The sequence below is a fragment of the Bufo bufo genome, chromosome 5 (genome assembly GCF_905171765.1).
Source record: "Bufo bufo chromosome 5, aBufBuf1.1, whole genome shotgun sequence".
Classification (NCBI taxonomy): Eukaryota; Metazoa; Chordata; class Amphibia; order Anura; family Bufonidae; genus Bufo; species Bufo bufo.
Window position 1 is genome coordinate 3,878,198 of NC_053393.1, and position 24,220 is coordinate 3,902,417.

General features: G+C 51.5%; 1 protein-coding gene across 2 annotated transcripts in view; it reads right to left on the bottom strand.

The window, feature by feature from the left end:
* LOC121001937 (alanine aminotransferase 2-like) overlaps window positions 1-24,220 on the bottom strand; it is a 100,325-nt gene that overhangs the window by 63,396 nt on the left and 12,709 nt on the right. For both annotated transcript variants that reach the window (XM_040433207.1, XM_040433206.1), the window contains exons 2-4: window positions 14,064-14,194; window positions 13,170-13,259; window positions 12,169-12,277 (exon numbers count right to left, since the gene is read on the bottom strand). In XM_040433207.1, the coding sequence (XP_040289141.1) occupies window positions 12,169-12,277; window positions 13,170-13,259; window positions 14,064-14,194 (330 nt within the window). The remainder of the gene's footprint in view (window positions 1-12,168; window positions 12,278-13,169; window positions 13,260-14,063; window positions 14,195-24,220) is intronic.

Consider the following 24,220-nt stretch of genomic DNA (forward strand, 5'->3'; position numbering starts at 1 on the left):
GGTACTTATGCACAAAGCGTTGTACGATGAGATTCAACACGTGTGCCATGCACGGCACATGTGTCAACTTGCCCAAATTCAATGCCGCCAACAAATTGCTTCCGTTGTCACACACCACTTTGCCGATCTCCAGTTGGTGCGGAGTCAGCCACTGATCCACCTGTGCGTTCAGGGCGGACAGGAGGGCTGGTCCGGTGTGACTCTCTGCTTTCAGGCAAGTCAACCCCAAGACGGCGTGACACTGTCGTATCCGGGATGTGGAATAGCCCCTGGGGAGCTGGGGGGATTCAATTGATGTGCAGCCAGGCGCCGCAGCAGAAGAGGACTCAGCCGAGGAGGTTATGGAAGAGGATGGAGTAGGAGGAGTAGAGGAGGTGGCAGCAGGCCTGCCTGCAAGTCGTGGCGGTGTCACCAACTCCGCTGCAGAGCCACGCATTCCATGCTTGGCAGCCGTCAGCAGATTGACCCAATGCGCAGTGTAGGTGATATACCTGCCCTGACCGTGCTTTGCAGACCAGGTATCAGTGGTCAGATGGACCCTTGCCCCAACACTGTGTGCCAGACATGCCATGACTTCCTTTTCAATCACTGAGTACAGGTTGGGGATTGCATTTTTTGAAAAAAAAATTCGGCCAGGTACCTTCCACTGCGGTGTCCCAATAGCGACAAATTTTTTGAAGGCCTCAGACTCCACCAGCTGGTATGGTAAGAGCTGGCGGGCTATGAGTTCAGACAAGCCAGCTGTCAGACGCCGGGCAAGGGGGTGACTCTGGCACATTGGCTTCCTACGCTCAAACATTTCCTTGACAGACACCTGACTGTGGGCAGATGAGATGGAACTGCTGAAGGTGAGAGGCGGAGTGGCGGGTGGTTGAGAGGGGGCAAGGAGGACAGCAGTGGTTGACGTGGCTGAAGATGCAGGACCAGGAGGAGGATGGTGGCTTTGAGCTTGTGTGCTGCTTCTACTCGTCATCATGTGTTGATCCCATAGGCATTTGTGATGTGAGATCATGTGCCTTCGCAAAGCAGTTGTACCTAGGTGGTTGTTGGACTTCCCACGACTCAGTTTCTTTTGGCACAGGTTGCAAATGGCATCGCTGTTGTCAGAGGCAGACACACAAAAAAAATGCCACACTGCTGAGCTCTGCAATGACGGCATTCTGGTGGTGGCAGCAGCATGTGTTGATTGGCGTGCTGTCTGGCTGACCCCGGGTGCCGATACATGCTGTCTGACTGTGCCACTAGCTCCTTGCGACGACCTCCCCCTGCTTCCAACTCGTCTCCTCCTTCTCTCTGTCTCCCCATCTGAACTTTCCCCCTGTTCTTCTTCTCTTCGAGCGGGCACCCACGTGACATCCACGGACACATCGTCATCATCAACCGCTTCACTTGTATCTGACACCTCAGCAAAGGAAGCAGCAGCGGGTACAACATCATCATCATCACACCGTACGTCCATGTGTGTAATGCTGCCTGACTGAGACATATCCCTGTTATCTACATCCTCTGGCAATAATGGTTGCGCATCACTCATTTCTTCCAACTGATGTGTAAATAACTCCTCTGACAGATCAAGTGAAGCGGCTGTGGTGCTAGTGTTGGTGGTGGCGGCGGGCGGGCGAGTGGTAACTTGAGAGGTGCCGAAGCTGAGCTGGAGGAGGATGGTGCGTCAAGGTTCTTAGCGGAAGCTGTTGAAGATTGGGTGTCCTGTGTAAGCCAGTCAACTATGTCCTCAGAATTTTTTGGGTTCAGGGTACGTGGCCTCTGAACACTGGGCATTATTCCAGGGCCAGTGGAAATTACAGCACCACGAACACGACGGCCCCTGCGTATTAGACAAGTGTTACTATGCGTGCAAGGTACTGTGCCACCCTATATAAGTGGTGGGCAGTGGGCACAGTACAGTCTGTGTGGGCCTGACACACACGGGCTTGCAACTGGGATTAGATCACAGAAAAATATTAAATAGAATATTTTTTTATCTGCGAGGTATTTTCTGTCACCCCCTGTATGAATGGTGTGCACACAGTGCTGTCTGTGACTGAGCCTGCAGCCTCTCACACACGGGCAGGCAACTGCAATATATATAAAAAAAAGAAAAAAAGAAAAGCAGACTGATGTACCAGCCCTGAAAAGGGCTTTTTGGGGTGCTGTCCGGACACTGTCCTTACAGCAGATGAGTCTGTGGACACAGAACACGGCCCTAGCTAACGCTTTCCCTATTGAATCAGCAGCAGCTGCACTGTCCCTCCTCTCACTGAGAATGCCGCTTCCGAATGAATCTAAAATGGATGCTGTCCGGGAGGTGGGAGGGTCTGGGAGGGAGGGTCTGCTGCTGATTGGCTGGAATGTGTCTGCTGACTGAGGTACAGGGTCAAAGTTTACTCAATGATGATGTATAGGGGGCGGACCGAACATTGCATATATTCGCCCGCCGCGGCGAACGTGAACAAGCTATGTTCGCCGGGAACTATTCGCCGGCGAACTATTCGGGCCATCACTACCCACCAGTGTAAGAAATATAACGAGGACCTCACGAGGAAAATGATGATGAGTTGTCCCTTAAAATCCCTGCCGGAGTAGGTCTGGAGACGCGGAGTGGTGCTTTCCTTCTGTAAGGAGAGGGGGTTCCGCTTCATTCGGGACCTCGGGTCGGTGAAGTGTCGAGATATGCCGAGCTACCTCCATAGTTTGTATGTTGATGAGGTGGTGGAGTTTACTCCAGCAGAGGGCACACGCGGGCCCTATGCTACTGGGATTACGCGGCCCCTGCCTAACCCGGAATCCTGGGAAGACCCTGAGGATCTGGAGTCTGAGGAGGAAGAGAAAGACCCACCGCCTACCCATTTGCGGCCTCCCGTAAAGTATACGCCACCCTCCGCCCCGGCTCAGTATCAGTATGCTGCCGGGTTCACCGGAACTAACATCGTGTGTCAACCTGCCATTGCCACCAGAGACCCCGATGTCCGGCCCAAGACCAAGCGGAGACATCCTCGGACCGCACCAAAACCTGCGCCTGTAAGGGATCCAGTGGGAGAATGTGTACAGCTCTTGGGGCAGCTTACCGCCCAACCATGTCAGGAGACCCCTGAAAATCCTCCTGGACCACCATCAAATGACCCAGAGTTTACAGCAGCTGCGTCTCCTTGTGCGCTAAAGCCCACAGCATTGATCCCCCCAGCCTCAGCTGAGAATGCAGCATCCATTTCAAGAGACCCCTTAGTGGGCTGGAGCTCACTTCCGTAATGACCCCTCAGAAAAGGGAGTACTGTCCAGAGCTTTCATCCGAAGAAACAGATTCCGGGAGCCCCCTGGAGACAGATGTCCCGTCTGAAGAAGATCCATACCTGTGAGTAGGCCGGCTGGCCAGCATTGTGTACCCCTGCTTTGAGGGAAATAACTAAAGTGGAGATGGGGACTATTTAGCTAAGTGGGGACTCTTGCTGGTGTTCAGTGCAGTGGCAGTTCCTCAAGCCATGATAGAGCCCACTGCCCATCTAATGGTCTCCTAAGGAAGACTCCATATGCTGCTAAATCCCAGCGCGCCATTTTTATCCCCTTTTTAGCCCCTTCTCAGGTTTCCTGCGGCTCTACAAATCAGGTTATGCAACGTTTTAAGTCATGTGCCCAGAAAGACATTTTCTATGTTTTATTCTATGCAACGCACAAGTTTTACAATTCAAAGACTTTGCACTTTAATTGCCTATTGGATTAAAAATTTACAAAATTATACCCCAAGTCAGGGATGGACTTTGCCTTAGAGGATTTTGTCACGGACTGTATTAACCTCCTGATAAATGCTATGCCCATTTTCCTCACCTCACCTACAGGCCCACAATCTACACAGTGAGTACCAGCAGATCCCAGAAAGGGGCGACACTCACCTACAGACCCACAATCTACACAGTGAGTACCAGCAGATCCCAGAAAGGGGCGACACTCACCTACAGGACCACAATCTACGCAGTGAGTACCTGCAGATCCCAGGAGGGGGCGACACTCACCTACAGGCCGACAATCTACACAATGAGTACCTGCAGATCCCAGGAGGGGGCGACACTCACCTACAGACCCACAATCTACACAGTGAGTACCTGCAGATCCCAGGAGGGGGCGACACTCACCTACAGATCCACAATCTACACAGTGAGTACCAGCAGATCCCAGGAGGGGGCGACACTCACCTACAGATCCACAATCTACACAGTGAGTACCTGCAGATCCCAGGAGGGGGCGACACTCACCTACAGGCCCACAATCTGCACAGTGATTACCTGCAGATCCCAAGAGGGGGCGACACTCACCTACAGGCCCACAGTCTACACAGTGAGTACCTGCAGATCCCAGGAGGGGGCGACACTCACCTACAGATCCACAATCTACACAGTGAGTACCTGCAGATCCCAGGAGGGGGCGACACTCACCTACAGATCCACAATCTACACAGTGAGTACCTGCAGATCCCAGGAGGGGGCGACACTCACCTACAGATCCACAATCTACACAGTGAGTACCAGCAGATCCCAGAAAGGGGCGACGCTCACCTACAGGCCCACAATCTACACAGTGAGTACCTGCAGATCCCAGAAAGGGGCGACACTCACCTACAGGACCACAATCTACGCAGTGAGTACCTGCAGATCCCAGGAGGGGGCGACACTCACCTACAGGCCGACAATCTACACAATGAGTACCTGCAGATCCCAGGAGGGGGCGACACTCACCTACAGACCCACAATCTACACAGTGAGTACCTGCAGATCCCAGGAGGGGGCGACACTCACCTACAGATCCACAATCTACACAGTGAGTACCAGCAGATCCCAGGAGGGGGCGACACTCACCTACAGATCCACAATCTACACAGTGAGTACCTGCAGATCCCAGGAGGGGGCGACACTCACCTACAGGCCCACAATCTGCACAGTGATTACCTGCAGATCCCAAGAGGGGGCGACACTCACCTACAGGCCCACAGTCTACACAGTGAGTACCTGCAGATCCCAGGAGGGGGCGACACTCACCTACAGATCCACAATCTACACAGTGAGTACCTGCAGATCCCAGGAGGGGGCGACACTCACCTACAGATCCACAATCTACACAGTGAGTACCTGCAGATCCCAGGAGGGGGCGACACTCACCTACAGATCCACAATCTACACAGTGAGTACCAGCAGATCCCAGAAAGGGGCGACGCTCACCTACAGGCCCACAATCTACACAGTGAGTACCTGCAGATCCCAGGAAAGGGGCGACGCTCACCTACAGGCCCACAATCTACACGGTGAGTACCTGCAGATCCCAGGAGGAGGCGACACTCACCTACAGGACCACAATCTGCACAGTGAGTACCTGCAGATCCCAGGAGGAGGCGACACTCACCTACAGGACCACAATCTACACAGTAAGTACCTGCAGATCCCAGGAGGGGGCGACATTCACCTACAGGCCCACAATCTACACAGTGAGTACCTGCAGATCCCAGGAGGGGGCGACACTCACCTACAGGCCCACAATCTACACAGTGAGTACCTGCAGATCCCAGGAGGGGGCGACACTCACCTACAGATCCACAATCTACACAGTGAGTACCTGCAGATCCCAGGAGGGGGCGACACTCACCTACAGGCCCACAATCTACACAGCGAGTACCTGCAGATCCCAGGAGGGGGCGACAGTCACCTACAGGACCACAATCTACACAGTTAGTACCTGCAGACCCCAGGAGGGGGCGACACTCACCTACAGGCCCACAATCTACACAGTGAGTACCAGCAGATCCCAGGAGGGGGCGACACTCACCTACAGGCCCACAGTCTACACAGTGAGTACCTGCAGATCCCAGGAGAGGGCGACACTCACCTACAGGCCCACAATCTGCACAGTGAGTACCTGCAGATCCCAGGAGGGGGCGACACTCATCTACAGGCCCAAAATCTACACAGTGAGTACCTGCAGATCCCAGGAGGGGGCGACACGCACCTACAGGACCACAATCTACACAATGTGTTCCTGCAGATCCCACGAGGGGGCGACACTCACCTACAGGCCCACAATCTACACAGTGAGTACCTGCAGATCCCAGTAGGGGGCGACACTCACCTACAGGCCCACAATCTACACGGTGAGTACCTGCAGATCCCAGGAGGGGGCGACACTCACCTACAGGACCACAATCTACACAGTGAGTACCTGCAGATCCCAGGAGGGGGCGACACTCACCTACAGGCCCACAATCTACACAGTGAGTACCTGCAGATCCCAGTAGGGGGCGACACTCACCTACAGGCCCACAATCTACACAGTGAGTACCTGCAGATCCCAGGAGGGGGCGACACTCACCTACAGGCCCACAATCTACACAGCGAGTACCTGCAGATCCCAGTAGGGGGCGACACTCACCTACAGGCCCACAATCTACACAGTGAGTACCTGCAGATCCCAGGAGGGGGCGACACTCACCTACAGGACCACAATCTACACAGTGAGTACCTGCAGATCCCAGGAGGGGGCGACACTCATCTACAGGCCCACAATCTACACAGTGAGTACCTGCAGATCCCAGGAGGGGGCGACACTCATCTACAGGCCCACAATCTACACAGTGAGTACCTGCAGGTTCCAGGAGGGGGCGACACTCATCTACAGACCCACAATCTACACAGTGAGTACCTGCAGATCCCAGGAGGGGGCGACACTCATCTACAGGCCCACAATCTACACAGTGAGTACCTGCAGATACTAGGAGGGGACGACACTCACCTACAGACCTACAATCTGCACAGTGAGTACCTGCAGATCCCAGGAGGGGGCGACACTCACCTACAGACCCACAATCTACACAGTGAGTACCTGCAGATCCCAGGAGGGGGCGACACTCACCTACAGACCCACACTCTACACAGTGAGTACCTGCAGATCCCAGGAGGGGGCGACACTCACCTACAGGCCCACAATCTACACAGTGAGTACCTGCAGATCCCAGGAGGGGGCGACACTCACCTACAGGCCCACAATCTACACAGTGAGTACCTGCAGGTCCCAGGAGGGGGCGACACTCACCTACAGGCCCACAATCTACACAGTGAGTACCTGCAGATCCCAGGAGGGGGCGACACTCACCTACAGGACCACAATCTACACAGTGAGTACCTGCAGGTTCCAGGAGGGGGCGACACTCATCTACAGACCCACAATCTACACAGTGAGTACCTGCAGATCCCAGGAGGGGGCAACACTCATCTACAGGCCCACAATCTACACAGTGAGTACCTGCAGATACCAGGAGGGGACGACACTCACCTACAGACCTACAATCTGCACAGTGAGTACCTGCAGATCCCAGGAGGGGGCGACACTCACCTACAGACCCACAATCTACACAGTGAGTACCTGCAGATCCCAGGAGGGGGCGACACTCACCTACAGACCCACACTCTACACAGTGAGTACCTGCAGATCCCAGGAGGGGGCGACACTCATCTACAGACCCACAATCTACACAGTGAGTACCTGCAGATCCCAGGAGGGGGCGACACTCACCTACAGGCCCACAATCTACACAGTGAGTACCTGCAGGTCCCAGGAGGGGGCGACACTCACCTACAGGCCCACAATCTACACAGTGAGTACCTGCAGATCCCAGGAGGGGGCGACACTCACCTACAGGACCACAATCTACACAGTGAGTACCTGCAGATCCCAGGAGGGGGCGACACTCACCTACAGGACCACAATCTACACAGTGAGTACCTGCAGATCCCAGGAGGGGGCGACACTCATCTACAGGCCCACAATCTACACAGTGAGTACCTGCAGATCCCAGGAGGGGGCGACACTCATCTACAGGCCCACAATCTACACAGTGAGTACCTGCAGATCCCAGGAGGGGGCGACACTCACCTACAGGCCCACAATCTACACAGTGAGTACCTGCAGGTCCCAGGAGGGGGCGACACTCACCTACAGGCCCACAATCTACACAGTGAGTACCGGCAGATCCCAGGAGGGGGCGACACTCACCTGCAGGCCCACAATCTACACAGTGAGTACCTGCAGATCCCAGGAGGGGGCGACACTTACCTACAGGACCACAATCTACACAGTGAGTACCTGCAGATCCCAGGAGGGGACGACACTCACCTACAGGCCCACAATCTACACCGTGAGTACCTGCAGATCCCAGGAGGGGGCGACACTCACCTACAGGACCACAATCTACACAGTTAGTACCTGCAGATCCCAGGAGGGGGCGACACTCACCTACAGGACCACAATCTACACAGTGAGTACCTGCAGATCCCAGGAGGGGGCGACACTCATCTACAGGCCCACAATCTACACAGTGAGTACCTGCAGATCCCAGGAGGGGGCGACACTCATCTACAGGCCCACAATCTACACAGTGAGTACCTGCAGGTTCCAGGAGGGGGCGACACTCATCTACAGACCCACAATCTGCACAGTGAGTACCTGCAGATCCCAGGAGGGGGCGACACTCATCTACAGGCCCACAATCTACACAGTGAGTACCTGCAGATACTAGGAGGGGACGACACTCACCTACAGACCTACAATCTGCACAGTGAGTACCTGCAGATCCCAGGAGGGGGCGACACTCACCTACAGACCCACAATCTACACAGTGAGTACCTGCAGATCCCAGGAGGGGGCGACACTCACCTACAGACCCACACTCTACACAGTGAGTACCTGCAGATCCCAGGAGGGGGCGACACTCATCTACAGGCCCACAATCTACACAGTGAGTACCTGCAGATCCCAGGAGGGGGCGACACTCACCTACAGGCCCACAATCTACACAGTGAGTACCTGCAGGTCCCAGGAGGGGGCGACACTCACCTACAGGCCCACAATCTACACAGTGAGTACCTGCAGATCCCAGGAGGGGGCGACACTCACCTACAGGACCACAATCTACACAGTGAGTACCTGCAGGTTCCAGGAGGGGGCGACACTCATCTACAGACCCACAATCTACACAGTGAGTACCTGCAGATCCCAGGAGGGGGCGACACTCATCTACAGGCCCACAATCTACACAGTGAGTACCTGCAGATACCAGGAGGGGACGACACTCACCTACAGACCTACAATCTGCACAGTGAGTACCTGCAGATCCCAGGAGGGGGCGACACTCACCTACAGACCCACAATCTACACAGTGAGTACCTGCAGATCCCAGGAGGGGGCGACACTCACCTACAGACCCACACTCTACACAGTGAGTACCTGCAGATCCCAGGAGGGGGCGACACTCATCTACAGGCCCACAATCTACACAGTGAGTACCTGCAGATCCCAGGAGGGGGCGACACTCACCTACAGGCCCACAATCTACACAGTGAGTACCTGCAGATCCCAGGAGGGGGCGACACTCACCTACAGGCCCACAATCTACACAGTGAGTACCTGCAGGTCCCAGGAGGGGGCGACACTCACCTACAGGCCCACAATCTACACAGTGAGTACCTGCAGATCCCAGGAGGGGGCGACACTCACCTACAGGACCACAATCTACACAGTTAGTACCTGCAGATCCCAGGAGGGGGCGACACTCACCTACAGGACCACAATCTACACAGTGAGTACCTGCAGATCCCAGGAGGGGGCGACACTCATCTACAGGCCCACAATCTACACAGTGAGTACCTGCAGATCCCAGGAGGGGGCGACACTCATCTACAGGCCCACAATCTACACAGTGAGTACCTGCAGATCCCAGGAGGGGGCGACACTCACCTACAGGCCCACAATCTACACAGTGAGTACCTGCAGGTCCCAGGAGGGGGCGACACTCACCTACAGGCCCACAATCTACACAGTGAGTACCGGCAGATCCCAGGAGGGGGCGACACTCACCTGCAGGCCCACAATCTACACAGTGAGTACCTGCAGATCCCAGGAGGGGGCGACACTTACCTACAGGACCACAATCTACACAGTGAGTACCTGCAGATCCCAGGAGGGGACGACACTCACCTACAGGCCCACAATCTACACCGTGAGTACCTGCAGATCCCAGGAGGGGGCGACACTCACCTACAGGACCACAATCTACACAGTTAGTACCTGCAGATCCCAGGAGGGGGCGACACTCACCTACAGGACCACAATCTACACAGTGAGTACCTGCAGATCCCAGGAGGGGGCGACACTCATCTACAGGCCCACAATCTACACAGTGAGTACCTGCAGATCCCAGGAGGGGGCGACACTCATCTACAGGCCCACAATCTACACAGTGAGTACCTGCAGGTTCCAGGAGGGGGCGACACTCATCTACAGACCCACAATCTACACAGTGAGTACCTGCAGATCCCAGGAGGGGGCGACACTCATCTACAGGCCCACAATCTACACAGTGAGTACCTGCAGATACTAGGAGGGGACGACACTCACCTACAGACCTACAATCTGCACAGTGAGTACCTGCAGATCCCAGGAGGGGGCGACACTCACCTACAGACCCACAATCTACACAGTGAGTACCTGCAGATCCCAGGAGGGGGCGACACTCACCTACAGACCTACAATCTGCACAGTGAGTACCTGCAGATCCCAGGAGGGGGCGACACTCACCTACAGACCCACAATCTACACAGTGAGTACCTGCAGATCCCAGGAGGGGGCGACACTCATCTACAGGCCCACAATCTACACAGTGAGTACCTGCAGATCCCAGGAGGGGGCGACACTCACCTACAGGCCCACAATCTACACAGTGAGTACCTGCAGGTCCCAGGAGGGGGCGACACTCACCTACAGGCCCACAATCTACACAGTGAGTACCTGCAGATCCCAGGAGGGGGCGACACTCACCTACCACAGGACCACAATCTACACAGTGAGTACCTGCAGGTTCCAGGAGGGGGCGACACTCATCTACAGACCCACAATCTACACAGTGAGTACCTGCAGATCCCAGGAGGGGGCGACACTCATCTACAGGCCCACAATCTACACAGTGAGTACCTGCAGATACCAGGAGGGGACGACACTCACCTACAGACCTACAATCTGCACAGTGAGTACCTGCAGATCCCAGGAGGGGGCGACACTCACCTACAGACCCACAATCTACACAGTGAGTACCTGCAGATCCCAGGAGGGGGCGACACTCACCTACAGACCCACACTCTACACAGTGAGTACCTGCAGATCCCAGGAGGGGGCGACACTCATCTACAGGCCCACAATCTACACAGTGAGTACCTGCAGATCCCAGGAGGGGGCGACACTCACCTACAGGCCCACAATCTACACAGTGAGTACCTGCAGATCCCAGGAGGGGGCGACACTCACCTACAGGCCCACAATCTACACAGTGAGTACCTGCAGATCCCAGGAGGGGGCGACACTCACCTACAGGACCACAATCTACACAGTTAGTACCTGCAGATCCCAGGAGGGGGCGACACTCACCTACAGGACCACAATCTACACAGTGAGTACCTGCAGATCCCAGGAGGGGGCGACACTCATCTACAGGCCCACAATCTACACAGTGAGTACCTGCAGATCCCAGGAGGGGGCGACACTCATCTACAGGCCCACAATCTACACAGTGAGTACCTGCAGATCCCAGGAGGGGGCGACACTCACCTACAGGCCCACAATCTACACAGTGAGTACCTGCAGGTCCCAGGAGGGGGCGACACTCACCTACAGGCCCACAATCTACACAGTGAGTACCGGCAGATCCCAGGAGGGGGCGACACTCACCTGCAGGCCCACAATCTACACAGTGAGTACCTGCAGATCCCAGGAGGGGGCGACACTTACCTACAGGACCACAATCTACACAGTGAGTACCTGCAGATCCCAGGAGGGGACGACACTCACCTACAGGCCCACAATCTACACCGTGAGTACCTGCAGATCCCAGGAGGGGGCGACACTCACCTACAGGACCACAATCTACACAGTTAGTACCTGCAGATCCCAGGAGGGGGCGACACTCACCTACAGGACCACAATCTACACAGTGAGTACCTGCAGATCCCAGGAGGGGGCGACACTCATCTACAGGCCCACAATCTACACAGTGAGTACCTGCAGATCCCAGGAGAGGGCGACACTCATCTACAGGCCCACAATTTACACAGTGAGTACCTGCAGGTCCCAGGAGGGGGCGACACTTACCCACGGATCCATCGTCCATGTTCTTCAGGATTGCATGGGCTCTGGTCTTGGCGTCTTCTGGGAACTGACCACTTTCCAGCAGCTCTGGGTAGGTGCATAATGCGGCCACCTGGAGAGGAGATAATCAGGTTGACATCCAGAAACTGGAAATGACGTGTATTTACTGTAATAACAGTCTGCAACTTTTTCATACACCATTTCAAGATCTCTGCTTGTTGTCAGTGAATACAGATATTCTTCTTTTCGACCAATAGCTAAAACCTGCCCTGACTTAAAGGGTCACTGTGCTTTTTGAAAACTTTTGTCATGTTATTGTTAGTAACATATCAAAGTTTAGATTAGGGGGGAGCAAGCAAGATGGACTCAATGGAAGGTCTCTGGGCCTGTCTCGCTCCTACCTCGTGCAGCAAAGAGACAGAGAGCGCTTCTCTCCCCTGATTCTAGAGATTGTGGGGGTGTCAGCGCTAATATGTCCCTATAAAAGTTTTCATAAAGCACAGTGACCCTTTAATACTGCTCACACATCATAACAACATGATCCATCATCAGAACAATAAGATCTGTCAACAGAATGATGGGATCTGTTATCTGAAAAACAGGATCCATCATGAGAACTATAGGATCTGTTATCAGAACAACAGGATCGGTCGTCAGAAATTTAGGATCCATAATCAGAACAACAGGATCCATCATCTGAACGATAGGATCCGTTATTATAATAATAGGATCCTCCATCAGAAAAATAGGATCTATCATCAGAACAATAAGATCTGTCATCAGAACAAAAAGATCCGTGATCAGAATAGGCTTTTCCAACAGAACAATAGGATCTGTCATCAGAACAATAGGATCCGTCATCAGAACTATAGGATCTGTCATCAGAACAATAGGATCCATCATCAGAACTATAGGATCTGTCATCAGGACAATGATCTTATGTTTATAGCAGTGAGTATGACGCCAGCTCTGCTGGACAATATGGCCGCCACCTCCTGACTTACCTGGCGGACGAAGGTGCTCGGCTTTTGACCCATCGCCTGAATGTCTCCAAAGAAGCAGGGCGTGATCTTTGTGAAGGGTTTGTAGATCCCCTGCAGTAGGGAATGATGAGAGTTATATGATGAGAGTAACATATATTATTGTTGGGGGGGGTCCAGTAATATATTGCTGGGGATCCAGTATCGTATATTATTGTTGGGGGGGGGAATCCAGTTACATATTGCTGGGGATCCAGTATCTTATATTATTGTTGGGGGGATCCAGTAACATATTGCTGGGGATCCAGTATCTTATATTATTGTTGGGGGGGGTCCAGTAACATATTGCTGGGGATCCAGTATCTTATATTATTGTTGGGGGGTGGATCCAGTAACATATTGCTGGGGATCCAGTATCTTATATTATTGTTGGGGGGGTGGATCCAGTAACATATTGCTGGGGATCTAGTATCTTATATTATTGTTGGGGGGTGGATCCAGTAACATATTGCTGGGGATCCAGTATCTTATATTATTGTTGGGGGGTGGATCCAGTAACATATTGCTGGGGATCCAGTATCTTATATTATTGTTGGGGGTGGATCCAGTAACATATTGCTGGGAATCCAGTATCTTTTTATTATTGTTGGGGGGGGGGATCCAGTAACATATTGCTGGGAATCCAGTATCTTATATTATTGTTGGGGGGGGGGGGGGATCCAGTAACATATAGCTGGGGATCCAGTATCTTATATTATTGTTGGGGGGGGGGATCCAGTAACATATTGCTGGGGATCCAGTATCTTATATTATTGTTGGGGGGGGGGATCCAGTAACATATTGCTTGGGATCCAGTATCTTATATTATTGTTGGGAGGGGATCCAGTATGTTATATATCAATACATTATACAATTTACCTCTTGAATTTCCCTCTGGATCTCTTCCACCCGGGTGGAAAGAGATTCCAGGATTGGGACCCTGGCAGCTCGAACCTTCTGATTCATTGATCTCAGGGTCAGCAGCTTCTCGCGGGACATCATCCTGATCCCTGCAAGATCCAAGGTGATGAGAAGGGGGCAAGATTTCAGTATGGCTGACACCCCAGTATTATAATACACCTGACACCCCAGTATTATAATACACCTGACACCCCAGTATTATCATACACCTGACACCCCAGTATTATCATAGACCTGACACCCCAGTATTATCATACACCTTACACCCCAGTATTATCATACACCTGACACCCCAGTATTATAATACACCTGACACCCCAGTATTATAATACATCTGACACCCCAGTATTATAATACACCTTACACCCCAGTATTATAATACATCTGACACCCCAGTATTATAATACATCTGACACCCCAGTATTATAATACATCTGACACCCCAGTATTATAATACATCTGACACCCCAGTATTATCATACACCTGACACCCCAGTATTATAATACATCTGACACCCCAGTATTATCATACACCTGACACCCCAGTATTATCATACACATGACACCCTAGTATTATAATACACCTGACACCCCACTATTATCATAGACTTGACACCCCAGTATTATCATAGACTTGACACCCCAGTATTATCATACACCTGACACCCTAGTATTATCACACACCTGACACCCTAGTACAATCAAATATCTGACACCCTAGCATTATCATACACCTGACACCCCAATATTATCATACACCTGATACCCCAGTATTATAATACACCTGACACCCCAGTATTATAATACACCTGACACCCCAGTATTATCATACATCTGACACCCCAGTATTATCATACATCTGACACCCAGTATTATCATACACCTGACACCCCAGTATTATCATAGACCTGACACCCCAATATTATCATACACCTGACACCCCAATATTATCATACACCTGACACCCCAATATTATCATACACCAAACGCCCCAATATTATCATACACCAAACGCCCCAATATTATCATACACCTGACACCCTAGTATTATCATACACCTAACACCCCAATATTATCATACATCTTACACCCCAATATAATACAACTGACACCAAGTATTATCATACATCTGACACCCGAGTATTATCATACATCTGACACCCCAATATTATCATACACCTGACACCCCAATATTATCATACAAACGCCCCAATATTATCATACACCTGACACCCCAGTATTATCATACACCTGACACCCTAGTATTATCATCCACCTAACACCCCAATATTATCATACACCTGACATCCCAATATTATCATACACCTGACACCCTAGTATTATCAAACACCTAACACCCCAATAATATCATACATCTTACACCCCAATACACCTGACACCCCAGTATTATCATACACCTGATGCCCCAATATAACCATATGCAGTGGACGAGTTTGGGATGGCCCCAATGCTACACCGGGTCCCCCAGACACTGTTGAGGTGTCACCATGTGTTGCTGCTCTCTGGAAGGAATGGTAAGGAGTGGTGCACCCCAATAGGAAATAAGTCCAGAGAGTCAGGGTCTGCAGTAATCAGGGGGCTACTTTACTGGAGGAATTCAGGTGCCAAACAATACAGGCGGGGCATAGGGCTGGCTTCTCCAGTCTCCTCCCTAGGATGAGGCATAGGGCTGGCTTCTCCAGTCTCCTCCCTAGGACGAGGCATAAAGCTGGCTTCTCCAGTCTCCTCCCTAGGATCAGGCATAGGGCTGGCTTCTCCAGTCTCCTCCCTAGGACCAGGCATAGGGCCGGCTTCTCCAGTCTCCTCCCTAGGACCAGGCATAGGGTTGGCTTCTCCAGTCTCCTCCCTAGGACCAGGCATAGGGCCGGCTTCTCCAGTCTCCTCCCTAGGACCAGGCATAGGGCTGGCTTCTCCAGTCTCCTCCCTAGGACCAGGCATAAAGCTGGCTTCTCCAGTCTCCTCCCTAGGACCAGGCATAGGGTTGGCTTCTCCAGTCTCCTCCCTAGAACGAGGCATAGGGCTGGCTTCTCCAGTCTCCTCCCTAGGACCAGGCATAGGGCTGGCTTCTCCAGTCTCCTCCCTAGGACCAGGCATAGGGCTGGCTTCTCCAGTCTCCTCCCTGAGACCAGGCATAGGGCTGGCTTCTCCAGTCTCCTCCTCCCTAGGACCAGGCATAAAGCTGGCTTCTCCAGTCTCCTCCCTAGGACCAGGCATAGGGTTGGCTTCTCCAGTCTCCTCCCTAGAACGAGGCATAGGGCTGGCTTCTCCAGTCTCCTCCCTAGGACCAGGCATAGGGCTGGCTTCTCCAGTCTCCTCCCTAGGACCAGGCATAGGGCTGGCTTCTCCAGTCTCCTCCCTGAGACCAGGCATAGGGCTGGCTTCTCCAGTCTCCTCCTCACTAGGACGAGGCATAAAGCTGGCTTCTCCAGTTTCCTCCCTAGGAATAAGAATAGGGCTGGCTTCTCCAGTCTCCTCCCTAGGACGAGGCATAGGGCTGGCTTCTCCAGTCTCCTCCCTGGCAGAAGAAGGGTTTGGTTCTGAGGAAAGGCCTGAGCTAGCTGTCCCTCTTTCTCTTCAGAAGGCTCGTATCCTGGCCAAATCCTGGAGGTCCATGGTCTAAAGCTCAGTAGTCCGGGTGGCTCCTTGGTCACAGGGCTGGTGACTCAGGATCTGTGGCTCAACGTCCCCATCTCAGTGTCTTCTTCTGGTCCCTCATTCAGACTGGCAGAGTCTTCTCCCTCCAAGCACTGGTCCCTAACTGCAGAACACTGCGGGCTCTGACTGCTCTCCTTATATACAGTTTCTGGCTGAACTAGAACCTTCTAGTGGGAGGGGTCGAGTGGAGAAGCTCAGCACAAACAGATACAATGTTTCAACTCCCATCTGTCATAGACTTACATTAGAGCTTCAATGATACTCAATGGCAATGATACAGCAGAGTTTCCAGACTTAAAGTATAACTGTCATATTTTTATTTATTTGCCAGTTTATTAGAGCTCGGCATGTATACCTGAGTTAGTCTGTCAATGATTGTCAAAATATCTGTAATTACCTTATAATAACAGCTTTCATTAATGTCCTCTGTCCCTTTCCGCTGCTCCCTTGCTAGGACAGTTGCTAGGGGTCATCTGTCTCCGGCTAAGAAGACAGGAAGACGGAGGGGAGGTCCTTCAGACTGCATGGCTGCATTGTTTCAGAGTGAGGAGGCGTGTCTCTTAGTAATCCAATCTGATTGGCTGGCAGGGAGCCACTGGCTACAGCAAGTGTGTATGTGTGTCATGCTTCGGTGTGGGAGGGAAACCTACACCGAATGTAGGAGGGAAAGGGGTGAGGGGAAAAGGCCTGGAAACTAGGGAAAGGAGCAGGTCACCTCCTAGAGAAACCCTAATCAAAGTCGTGACTGACTGCAAGTTTCAACTGACCCTGAAGGTAGGTGAGTTCATACTGTCACGACTGTATGTGAGCAACAACAGTATACACAGTAAAAGAGCTACTGACCGGACCCAAACTAGGGAGGATAAAGGGTGACCCCTGTCCGACCCTCAAAGCTCTCCCTATTCTGCTAAAGCACATGCCCGGATCCAAATGGCGGAACGAGGCATGCCCACGTGCCTAAGACTGATGACCACTGTAACCCCTACAATAGTGGAAGGGGCACGGCCACCGGTGCCCTACTCAGTATATGGAGGGAACCGTGGCCACCTCAGATCCAGTCAGAAAATAATCAGGTACACAACAATGTCTGTACACTTAGCTGAAGGTGTTGCAGCCGCAGAGAAGACGGATCCAAGGACAGCTGGCAATATCCGGAGTGCTTGCTGCAGCAGAACACAGGTCCAGTGAACTGATAGCTACAAGTGAAGATACTAAAGCAAGAGCTACAACTGAAAAGAGAAATATAATCCACGCCCTAAAATAGGAGGAGGGGTGATATAAAGAGAGGGAAATCAAACGCATGAGGAAAAGCTGGGAGGAAGGAAACCAAAAGTAAACAGAGCAGTGAGAACTCCTCCCAGCTCTAGTAGTGAAATCATCACAGGGGTGGAGAAACAGAGCTGTGAGAACGTCCCAAAGCTCTGGTAGTGACACATACAGTACACCGGAACCTAAAGTCCTAACTCACCCTGTAGGACCCTGGTACTAATGTCAGGACAAGAGACAACCTGTTCCTCCAAATGGTAGGACAGACAGGAGTCTCCCTCAGGCCTAAACACAAAAGACAGGGAAAAGAGCCACACAACTAAACCCACACAATAAACAAAAGGGGAAGAAGACACTTAACTTCAAATGGCTATGGAAACACAGGAACTCCACCTAGATCCAAACACCAGCAAACCACAACAAGACTAAAGCTATAAACCGCACAGGATGGTGGGAGAAGCCACAATAAATAGGGAAGGTAAAATGACCACATAAGCAACACCTGAAGCAACGGTTGTGGCCATTACCAGAAACAACACAGACACAAATTGATCCACAAGGAACCTGTCAGATCAAACCACGTGTTGCCAGTCTCACTGATCTCCTGGCACCTGTCACAGGAACGTCTGTGACAGTACTCCCCTTTTACGGGTGACCCAGGACCGACCTTATCCGGGTAAGACCCGTGAAATGCTTTCACCAAACGACTGGCATTCACGTCAGATGACTGTACCCACATCCTCTCCTCTGGTCCATAACCCTTCCAGTGAACAGGATACTGAAGAGATCTACGGAGAACTCGAGAGTCAATTATTTTGGCAATCTGAAATTTCCAGGGGACTCCTGTCTACGATTGTTTATGGCAAACTCTGTCAGAGACAAAAATGAGGATCATTCCTCCTGGTTCTCAGATACAAAACATCTCAAGTACCGGTAAGTCTCCAGACTCTGATTAGTGCGCTCCGTCTGTCCGTTCGACTAAGGATGAAAAGCCGAAGAAAAGGACAGTTGTAGCTCCAGTCGAGTACAGAACGCCTTCAAGAATTTGGAAACAAACTGAGTCCCACGATCCGAGACCACGTCAGCGGAGGAATGGCTGGTTGTTGCAGTGCTTCACTATGTGCGTGTCTTCTCTAATATCTCACAGGATGTTAATGGAAAGAAACGCCTAACGAAGCTAGTGTGTGCTTGCTGGAAGTTGGTCGAAGACGTATATCAGTCTTATTGGCTTGGAGTTTTGCGCGGCCCCTTTCATATATAATCTGGTTAAACAAATCAGGAATCAAAGGAAGGGGGTAAGGATCAAAGACAGTAATCCGACTGAGCTCACGGAAATCCAGACATGGCCTAAGGATTCCATCCTTTAAAAAAAAAAAAAAACCTGCAGCCACTGGAGACTTGGAAGGTCTTATGTGTCCTTTAGCCAAACTCTCGGTAATATACTCTCTCATGGCCGTTCTTTCGGGTCCAGAAAGGTTATACAACCTAGATTTGGGTAACTTAGCTCCAGGAATAAGGTTGATAGGACAATCACATTCCCGATGTGGAGGTAAGTCCTGGCATCTACTCTCAGAAAATATATCAGCAAAATCAGATATAAAAGAGAGTAATGTCTTAGTGGTTAAAGCAGAAAAAGACGTATTCAGACAATTGTCAATGCAATAATCACCCCAATCCAGAATCTGTCTCGGTTGCCAATCGATGGTTGGATTCTGCTTGCTTAACCACAGTAAACCCAGAACCACCAGAGCAGGGAGACCCTCCAACACAAAACACGAGATGAATTCCTGATGAAAGTCACCCACTCTTACACTTCTGAGTTAGAGGTGCAGAATCAATAGCAAAAACGGAAATGTTTTTCTCTAATGCACTCGGTGACAACCCGAGCATACGGACAAACTGAGCATCAATCAGGTTCACCTGCGGTATGCCAGACCTAGAAGGGGAATTATGCGTGAGGTCACGGTGTGAGCAATAGGTGGGCCGAGGTAAATACAGTTCTGCTTACTCACGGTTACGTCCTCCCTGAGCAGGCTCGCATAAGTGAAGAGGAGAACGGCACAAGGATTCTCTGGGGCACACTCTGGTGTAAGGGACTGTGGCGAAAGCCACTTCGCCACTGTGTTTTGGAGGGGGCTGTTTGCCTGCCTCCTGCCCCAGGATAATGGCCCATACTAACTTTGAAGGAGAAGACAGACCGGCCGCACAGCTTAAATCTGTGGAACTGTTTTGGGCAGGACAGCCATGCTTGCGGCCGGCCAAATGTGACTTCCATGGAATTCGGGAACCCCTGCTCGGATCTGGGTGATTTTTGGATATGTTGTTCACCCAGATCAGAGCTATCCATGGATGTATACATTATGGGGATGTGTGGGGTTTTGAGGTGTTTTCTGTGTGTTGGGAAAAATGTGTGTTTTCTGTCTGTGAGTGATTAAGTTAGCCCATTACGTTTGGTAATTGTATTTTGTGGATTGCGTCTCAGACAATGCCAGTGTGTTAGTTAATTGCGTCACAGACAATGCTCATTGTATTTTGTTGATTGCGTTACAGACAGAGGGAAGGGGATTTTGTGTATAATTGCTGGGAAGGTTTGAATACTGTAAATGCATGTGATTGGCTAAAATATAAACTGTCACACTCTTTTACAAGGGCCCCAGGGGGAGTGTCCCTTGCTAGGAGACCTGCATAAAAGGCTGAAAAATAACCCATTAAAGTGTTCTGCCTACCTCAAAACGAAGTGTCGTCTCGTTATTGGGGGAATTGGATTGTATGCTGATTGCCAGCTGTTTCCAGTGTTCGGGTGTTTCCTGTTCGGGAGTTGAAGGATTCGTGTAGTTTGCAGTTCGGCAGACTGGTGCTTGCAGTAACTGCCTGTGCATTGGAAAGGGGAATATCGCCTAAACGGTTTTTAACCTCTTGTGTGAAAAACAGTCCGTTACAGGGACACTGGCCAGATGGTGGTGCGAGGTGCCCTAGGTGGTCTGTATTAATGTGTCTATGCCAAGGTTCCTTGTAGTCGTGACGCCAGTACCTTTAGTGGTGGTACAACCATTTACTGTAGTGTTAATGGAGGAACTTGAGACTGAGACGAGTAGGATGAAATCCAGGGTAGAACTTTAATGAAGATAACTCCTGATAACAACACATCCAAAGTATTAAACAGTCTCTTGATACAGCCCGGCATTAAGCACAATCTCCCATACATATGGGGAAAGGGAAATGCAAGTCCTTAGTAAACTCTGGCCTGATCCTAACCTTGGTTGAAGGTCCTTTTCTAAATTCTGGAACTTCTATTCCAATGTTGCTCTGACAGTTGGAGTTTGAACTGGAGGTGTGGATGCTTCTTGCTGTCGCCTACACCTGGTACAAAGGTGCCTAATAATTCCTCAGGTAATGGCTATCCTGCTGATCTTTTGTCTTGCATAAACATGATAATTCCTTATATACTCGGCTGCATGCAGTTTGGACATTAGTCACCCTGGAAGAGCGATCTATAGGAGTGGATTGCTCACCTCTAGGAAGAATACTTGCAGGCCTTAACCCTGGGCTATGGAGCCGACAGGGACAGAATAGAGAGGCTAGGAAGAGGCCTCCCTCCAGATATTCAGCTACATGGCTGCTGCTTTCTGACTAGGCTCATGAGAGAACTGGACTGCACTGAACTCTCAACTGGATTGACTTGAGCTGAACTGAACATTGTTTGAACTGAACTGCCTAACTTAGGTCTGAACTGAGCTACACACTGACACTGCCCCATCTTGTGGAGAAACAAGTGTAGTGCACCCTGACTAGGCCTGTGTAAAGGATCTTTGCATATAGAATCACATTGTGACATGGAGAATATGACAGGAGATGAAGTACAAAATGCAGGCATATCAGATGACATTAATACATAATTAAAACACGTTTGCAGTGCCCGCGGTCACGTAGTGGGACACTGCACACCCCTGCCCCACTATCGATAAACACCTCAATCCCCACAGTCTTGGACTCTAGCGCCACCTTGTCAGTTAGGAGAAATCGGGTACTACCAGTCAAAGACAAATGCAAGTTCTCTGACTCCCCTCTCACCCCTCCAAGAGTCAGATTAGAATTAGACGTCCCCTTTTCTTTTTGACGCTGAATGCATGGACATACATTGATAAAATGTCCCTTTTGTCCGCAGAAAAAACACACTCCCTTCCTACGACTAATATTTCTGAAAACAGATCCAGGAGTAGCTCCTCCTAATTGCATGGGTTTGTCCTCCGACCTAACCCCAGGAGTATCTTCACCCAAATTGTCAGAGGAAGACGACATGTTATGTGATAGTACGTCCTGAGAGTGGGGGCCCCTAGATCTCTCTCTCAGGCGTCTATCAATGCGTACAGCAAGAGACATAGTGGCTTCCAGAGACTCAGGATTCTCATGAAAGACCATAGCGTCCTTCAGCCGCTCCGATAATCCCTGACAGAACTGACTACGGAGGGCAGGATCGTTCCACTCAGAGTGCAGCGGACTATTACCGAGGCCAGGGGTCTCTTTTTGTCGTGACGCCATTTGCATTTCAGCAACGAGGGATTAGATCCCACTATGTAGACGGTGATGGTGAAACCCAGGTATAGGATGCCGGAGTGGTGTAAGGGTTGCCTATAGTGTCCCTTTAAGGGGAAGCTTTGCACTTGTCACGGTGCTCCTACCTGAATATCCAGAACCCCAAGCGTGGTCGTCCGAAGCAGTGATAAAAGGGTTAACAGTTGAGGGATTTGCAGAATAAATTTAGTCCAGACTGGTATTGAAGTAGTTAACAGCTTTACTTGAATAAACTTTCATCAAGGAACAGTCTTCCAAACTTTAACTTGATTATCAGCAGATTTAGGCTTAACTTCTGGCAGGCAAACACAATCAGCCCTGGTACGTCTGTACTCACTCAGCTCTGCTATGTTGGCTGGATCAAATAGGAACTTTTCTCTTCTGGTGTACTTACCTTTCTGTAATCTGACTCAGTCTTTATCTTGGTCTGTATCTTTCTCTTTCGCTTTGTCTTTCTCTAGGAAATCTTTCCTCCTGGTTCAGAAGTTTTTTACTTCTCCTCTTTGGCCTAAACGAGCAGACAGCGCTCTGCTGGCTGGCACACAGCCATCCCCTTACAGGGGGTAAGCTGGACACCACCTGTCATCCAAGGAGGGTAAGGCTAGACTGACTTCTGCAGGCTCATCCAGGAGGGATGAGGGCCTGCTGCTTCCCCAACAGGGGGTAAGCTACTCTGCACACCACCTCTCCCCAAGGAGGGGAAGGCTAGACTAACTTCTGCAGGCTCGTCCAGGAGGCACTAGGGCCTGCTGCTTCCCCAACAGGGGGTAAGCTACACTGCACACCACCTGTCCCCAAGGAGGGGAAGGCTAGACTGACTTCTGCAGGCTCGTCCAGGAGGGATGAGGGCCTGCTGCTTCCCCAACAGGGGGTAAGCTACTCTGCACACCACCTCTCCCCAAGGAGGGGAAGGCTAGACTGACTTCTGCAGGCTCGTCCAGGAGGGATGAGGGCCTGCTGCTTCCCCAACAGGGGGTGAGCTACTCTGCACACCACCTCTCCCCAAGGAGGGGAAGGCTAAACTGACTTCTACAGGCTCGTCCAGGAGGGATGAGGGCCTGCTGCTTCCCCAACAGGGGGTAAAGCTACTCTGCACACCACCTGTCCCCAAGGAGGGGAAGGCTAGACTGACTTCTGCAGGCTCGTCCAGGAGGGATGAGGGCCTGCTGCTTCCGCAACAGGGGGTAAGCTACTCTGCACACCACCTGTCCCCAAGGAGGGGAAGGCTAGACTGACTTCTGCAGGCTCGTCCAGGAGGGACGAAGGCCTGCTGCTTCCCCAACAGGGGGTAAGCTACTCTGCACACTATCTGTCCCCAAGGAGGGGAAGGCTAGACTGACTTCTGCAGGCTCGTCCAGGAGGGATGAGGGCATGCTGCTTCCCCAACAGGGGGTAAGCTACTCTGCACACCACCTGTCCCCAAGGAGGGGAAGGCTAGACCGAATTCTGCAGGCTTGTCCAGGAGGGATGAGGGCATGCTGCTTCCCCAACAGGGGGTAAGCTACTCTGCACACCACCTGTCCCCAAGGAGGGGAAGGCTAGACTGACTTCTGCAGGCACGTCCAGGAGGGACGAAGGCCTGCTGCTTCCCCAACAGGGGG